The sequence below is a fragment of the Brachycentrus maculatus genome, unplaced genomic scaffold (assembly GCF_059751285.1).
Source record: "Brachycentrus maculatus isolate JH-2025_06_01 unplaced genomic scaffold, ASM5975128v1 h1tg001813l, whole genome shotgun sequence".
NCBI lineage: Eukaryota > Metazoa > Arthropoda > Insecta > Trichoptera > Brachycentridae > Brachycentrus > Brachycentrus maculatus.
Genome location: NW_028282398.1, coordinates 1 through 6747, shown reverse-complemented (window position 1 = coordinate 6747; position 6747 = coordinate 1). Strand labels below are relative to the sequence as shown.

The following is a 6747-nucleotide window of genomic DNA, read 5'->3' as shown; positions in this document are numbered from 1 at the left end:
GAAAGTTCAATAATCCTAAATAACGAAAATGTCTGAAAGGTTCCATGGATGCAAATGCACGAAAATCGGATGTTTAAAGCTGTACTGTGAATGTTTTGCAAATGGAAGGCAATGCAATGGAAATTGCATATGCTCTTGCTGTTCCAATAAACTCGGAAACGAGCATTAAATTTACCAGGCTAAAATGATCGCCAATCTTCGGCACCCAGGCTACTTTAAAGGGGTTCCAGCCATGGTGCCAAGCAGAAAATGCACATGTAAAAAATCAATGTGCCGCAAAAAATACTGTGAGTGCTTTAATGCAGGACTCGAATGCACACAATTTTGTGAATGCAAGAGCTGTGCTAACGGGCATCCCCATAACCACGAAAAATGCGAAAAGCAAGAGGCTAACATCAGCTTTTCAATGTAAATTTAAATGCCTTGCTGAAAATCATCCTCAATAAGCTTATACTATTCTTATTATTGTCTAAGATTATTTGAACTTTTCCATTTATTGTAGAGTTTCCCGAAAGTAACATCGATTTAACATTTGAAATAGTGGAACACTGCTTTGAGTTTCATTCTGAGTTTCATTTTTGCCCTTGAATACATTCAAAATAAAGAGAAAGATTAAATATCAACTAATTTCTGATTTATAGGATATGATCATACTATTTCATGAATATAATCTGATCATCTATATTCTATGCATTATTAACTTTAAAAAGCAATGCAGGTTCGTTTATAATTCATATAACATCAATGAAATAATAATAAGAATTCGCTAACATCATTACTATTACAGCTTCAATCGTGAAAGTCGCCCAAAAAGTAAAAAAACGTAACAAGGATAAAGACGCGCATGTTCTTCCTCACCTAAAACACAATTCAGAATTCGATGGGTTTGATACTTCAGATCTACTCAAAACCTATAGTCATCAAAAGAAAACATTAACTCCAGGTCGTTGGCTGCATTTTAAGCACATGCACCGCTACTCTACAATTGATCAGAATGACTTCAAGTATTTCATTGCAATCATAACCCAAGCCAACTATCGCAAGTTAGAGCATCCTGGCTATTATCAACAGCTTGTGAAGGAGATCACGAAATACCCTTTAACATTCTTCCACTCAATAGATAAGGATGTGCCAAGAACATTGAGCCCCAATAACCCAAACCTAACATTTTTGAGAAATATTCTGTGCTGCTATGCAATTCGAAACCCGTCATTGCTGTACTGTCAAGGGATGAACTATTTAGTGGCATTTATGCTCATGAACGATCTCAGTGAATAGGAAACTTTCTGGTTCATCGTGCAGCTTATCGAGAATGTGTTAGTTTCTGACTACTTCAAGGATTTGTCGACAGTTTCTGTAACAACACAAATTTTTAGTGATATTTTTGGCAATGTGTTTCCAAGCCTAGCGCAAGCCATGGATTACCTCGGGATGGACTCGTCGATGTTCTTGATAGGTTGGTATGTGTGTTTGTTTACCAAAGGCTTCATTAATAGTGTCTCTCAATTTCTATTGCAATATGTTATATTAGAGGCATATGAGTATCCACTTGGCTTCGTGCTCGTTAAGGCATCGATGGCAGTTATTGCAGCTTTGCTCACCAACGAGGGCTTCGAATTCCAAAACGACTTTTCGAGCCTCAAAAATGCAATAGAAACGAAGGTCAATGAAATATCTTTGCCAGAAATAACTAATGCATTAAACTTTCTAGAATTCGACCTGAACTGTTACAATAAGCTCGAAACATACTATCGAAACAAAAGGTCAGCAAACTACGCTGAACAAATAAAAAAATAACTCAGTGATAACATTTTAGTTTTGCCAACCTGCAACTAATCTTACCCTGTTTGCCTTCATCGAGTCTAAATATAGAAGAAAGTTGGGGAGATTGAATAAGTCTTGATTCTCAAAACCGGCAAGTCGATCAAAGATCTATATATCGCAGATTATTTTGCAACCAATGCCACTAAGAATAAATAGATGAAGCATTTCGTGTCGGCTGAAGAGTGCTTAGTAACGCACCATCAGCACATCTGCAAGTTGGATCGGCAGGAGCAGATGAACATTATCCCGAAGACAAACTTGAATACGCAGAAGTCAAGTTACTTCCCGATTTTGGATGAACTCTAAGATAAGCAAACTGAAAATATGGGCGAAATTAGTGCAAAATTCTAAAATTTCTAAGATATTTACAGCAGATTCTCTTCGTTTTTCTTAATTGATGATGACACGATTCATTTGATTGAGGATAAAATCAATCAGTAAAAATCAGTACTGAGCGAGAGTATCTCTGGTTCAGATGGCAATGACTAATTGCATACGAGTCTGTAGGATAGATTGCCCAGCAGCTAACGTTGGGCCAGAATCGAACTTTGCGACGAGCATGGCACTACAACAATAATGAGAAAAGAGACACATTCCCAAAAAGCACTATAAAAGCCAGAGTCAGGACTCCAGAACTCGATGATTAGCCATGTTTTCGAAAGAGCAATGGAAAGCGTCAGATTAATAAAACCAATAAACCAAAAAGACATGCAAAAGAAAGAGTCCTGATCACAAATTATAATATTTCATTCATTATATTTCTCGAGCATACGAATTCTGTACTCACTTGGCCAAAATAATAAAATAAGGCCTCACAATTATCAAAAGCTGTAAGATGGAATTTAAAGCATCTGCAGGGTGTCCATCAAGACCATAATTGCTTCTCTTAATTTTTGTTGATAGTTATTGTTGCTATAGGTAGTTGCACTATGAAATCTCGTGTATTCATGCTTCATTCTTATTTATCGGGTGTGCTAATTCGAGGAAAACAAAGAGAGTAAATGAGTTACAGGGTGAAGATAGCTTTAGTGTTATTGGTTCAGGTGTGAATTCAAGGCCAAACTCTAAGAAGCTGATGCTATGGCCGAATGAAACCAGTGCCTCTCAGTTTTTTCAGGATTGCTAACCTGGGATAATACATGCACAAGTATTAAAGGATAACTCATAATCGATTGTTGGTAGGTTTTATAGGTCTTTGGGAGTATATAGAAGTTTCCAACTTGAGTATAGGGCGAATAGAGACCTTTCTCAAAATTGAGGCTATTTACATTATCTACAATTTATTCAGTGCCAAGAGTTAGCAGTTAATCCCCTCTTTTCAAATTGTCGGCGAATTTGAACTGAACTGTTCCATTCTGGTTGAGCCCAATATTATGTCCGGAAGAAGCACTATAAGTCAAGTTGTTCTTGGTGACTATTTGCGTGTATTCTAGCTCAGAGTCAGTGTCCCGATGCAGCCAAGCGATGATCTTCGAGTATTCGGAATGCCCCTTGCCGAAGTTGTAAGCCAGGATTTCATCCCCAATAGTGATATTCCTCATTGATTTGGGGCCCTCCCGCGTCATCACAGAAACTTCCTCCGAAAAGCAATAGAATTGAGACCATCCTTGGTAATAGCCAACTTTGACAGTATTATTCCATTTTTCACACTGATGAGGACCAGTCTTAATGCAATCGAAGCTGCGTGACCACCAGACCTCCCTCGCTTCACAGCAGAACAGAACTAAGTGTAGGATAATGGCCAATCCTAACTGTTTATTCATCACTTATATGTTATATGTGGATAAATACTATATATACGAATACATGCACTATTAATCATGAATAAGTCAATCAAATGATTCAATTGCATTCCATTAAGGAAAAGTCCGATTTATTGCAAGGAGAAGAATAACAAATAATATTGTAGGTATAAAGAGAGGAAATCTATTGAAAATTCATTTCATAAAGTTGATTCTTTGGCGAATTAACTTATACGATTGCAAGTCCATTGTAATTTTTTCATTGCTTAAGAATGCTTCGAGCTCTTTGTAATTCCCTAAAAGGCTATAATTTTGATCCAGGTAGCACTTTTTGAGGAGATTGGTTGCTTCGGCTATCATAACGATGTAATGCCCTAAAATTAAAGTAGATTCGCTCGGCAAACCTGATAGAATCTTTGAGTCTATTTTATCGTAGAAACTTGATGTGTAGCTTTGCACTAAAGAAAGAGAAGCTTCTGAATTGCTTTGATAGTTAAGTTCAGTTTTATACTTTTTAGTATATTCGCTTGTGACTTATTTGAGCTTTTTCTATCGAAGCCAAGCATTTTCTCCATCGTAAACAATCCCATTGTCGTGTATTTTGACTTTGATTTCGTCCATAAGAGTGAGTAGCCACTTAGATAAAAGATTCACAATACTTTCAGCATTACTTTGAGATTTCCTAAGAAACACCACAAATTTATAAATAAGCCGGCAATAATGCAATAAATTCACACATTCCTTAAATGTCACAGATGTAGAAAATACCTTCGAATTGTTCGAGATCGATGTGACAGTTTTAGTAGTAGTCTCTTGCTATTTCGTTAACATAGTAGTTGGCTCATACAGTGTTCTATTAGTCTTCTCTAAAACCCTTTTAGTTATTTTATTCTAAATTGAGTGCTTTCTCTTTTAGTTGTCAATTTTATTGCTGATATCATTACGGTTGAATATCTTTTAGCCTGCTTTCTTGTTGGATGAGTTTTAATATTGGATTGGAATTGGAGATTGTGAGTTTTAGTTATGGGTTAGTTAATCTCTTTTGCCGATAAAGTTGTATTTGTTTGGGGTTTTGTAGTTGGTGCGAGATTTAAGGGCTTCAATTGCTGTTTGGCTGGTTGAGGAATAGTTTTTACTGGAGGAGGGGTTATCGATTCGACGCAAGGAAGATTTTTGCAGAAGTCTTTGGAAATAGGGCTATTTCTCTAAGCCCTACATTGTAATCCTCTTTGATTCATCCGTTTCGAGGCAGAGCAAAATGATTTACTTTATTTCTGGGGATAGTTCTTGTTTTAATCTCTTTTCATTCAGAGGAATTGACACGTGATACTTCAGCTCGGCTTCAGTGCAGCAATGAGCATAGGGAGTCTCACCATGCAATAACTCGAAAATGAGAATACCGAAGGCCCAAACATCAGTTTTTAACCCATAGATGTTATTAATGAGCCCTTCGGGTGCCATGTAAATTGGAGATCCAATATTGATATCCCTAAAGTTCTATCTACATAATCAGCCAATGGCTTACTTGGTAAACTTGGCGAAACCAAAATCAGCAATTTTGACCCTCCCATTATGCAGGAACACATTGGCGACCTTGAGGTCTCGATGTATGACATTGATCTTCGACAGATAGAGCAGCCCCGAAAATATATCCTTAATAATCGGCTGAGCCTCTTGCTCCGAAAAGCAATGTTCCTTCTTCAGTTTAGTCTCGAGGTCCCCTTCGTTGCAGAGTTCTGTGATAATATAGCAGTTTCGATTGGAAGTGTAAACTTCATAGCATTTCAAGATGTTGGGGTGATCGAGTTTCTTGAGCACATCGATTTCTGAGAACAGCAACTCCTCCAGCTTTTTCGACTTGAGGGAGTTTAGCTCAATTATCTTAACAGCGGCAATTTCCTCTGAAATAATATTCGATAGTACTAGTGAGTTCATGGTGAGCTTTGTAGACTTTGGAGAAATTGCCCTGGCCGAGCAAATCAGAAAACTTGAAAATATAGTCCTATATTTTTTTGCACACAGGCTCATTGAGAGCGAAGCCACGAGCCTCAGTTTGCAGCATTTTAATCCTGAGATAATTTTAACAATACTTCGAGATAAAATGGATAATTATATAATCTAATCAACGCATCTGCTTTGCTGCAATTAATCATCCATCACATGTCATAACTAAATCCAAATAAGTTATTTCATTCGAAGCGTTTATCCCATTTTTTGCACTTTATCAAATTCAGTAAATATTTAAAATTATCTTTAAACCTATAAAATTGAGCAGCCTTTAAATCCTGTAATTATTCTTTTTTTTAACTTGCAAGCGAATGATTGGCACTCCTCAGGGTACATCCAATAGAATGGCGAACATATATCTCGTAAGGCCAGTCCCTAACACATTCAGCCAGCATTTGTCCATGATCCGCAATGAACTCGAGAATAGGAATCTTCCATTCCACGATGAGAATGGCTTCGAGAGGGTCAAGCAGCTCATCAATGAAGAATAAAGCCACAATATTGTGGTTATTGATAACAATTATATCGAAGATAGCGATATTCCCAGTGAAATCATGAACCGATATGGCATTCTTGATGTTTACTGCTTTCCCAGAAAATCTGCCAAGTTTGCAACTCTTAAAAATGTTGGAGAGCTCTTCAAGAAAGTGGGAGTGTAGGCACAGTATCCTCCTTCACATCCTAACAATAACTCGAAAATCAATCAAGATGCCAAAATCCGAATGAAAAGTGTGAAGAGATCCGTTGAGAAGTCGCATGATGGCTCCAATAATTTTATTTATGAGCAACCAATTCTGCTGTACTCTCAACATGGCAGTGGTGAAACATATAAAAAACTGATAAAAATTCTAGGCGAAGAGTGTGAAGTTGTCGAAATAAAGCAGTACAATAAACTATTTTAAGAAAGATCCAAGAAAATGAAGTCATTGCTTATAACATAGATCGACCCTGTGAAAGAAATTAACAGATTTCTGACAGATGAACGCCTGGACAAGAAAATAGATTTAGCCATTTTTGGAATTCACAAATAGCATACATTACGCAATAAAAATGTAAAGATTGTCACGGATAATCCAACAGATATTATTACATTTTTAGAGGAATCGGGAGTGAACACTCGAAATTCTCAAAAGAAAATGGGCTATACTGTTGCTAAAAGCCTGAAATAATTTTA

At 36.9% G+C, this 6747-nt stretch overlaps 1 protein-coding gene across 1 annotated transcript; it reads right to left on the bottom strand.

Moving 5' to 3' along the window:
• Nucleotides 1-5087: 5087 nt before the first annotated feature.
• On the bottom strand, nucleotides 5088-5501 carry LOC148298613 (uncharacterized). The gene has a single exon (XM_088276750.1). The coding sequence runs from the start codon at nucleotides 5499-5501 to the stop codon at nucleotides 5088-5090; it is 414 nt and encodes a 137-aa protein (XP_088132876.1).
• Between the last annotated feature and the right edge of the window lie 1246 nt (nucleotides 5502-6747).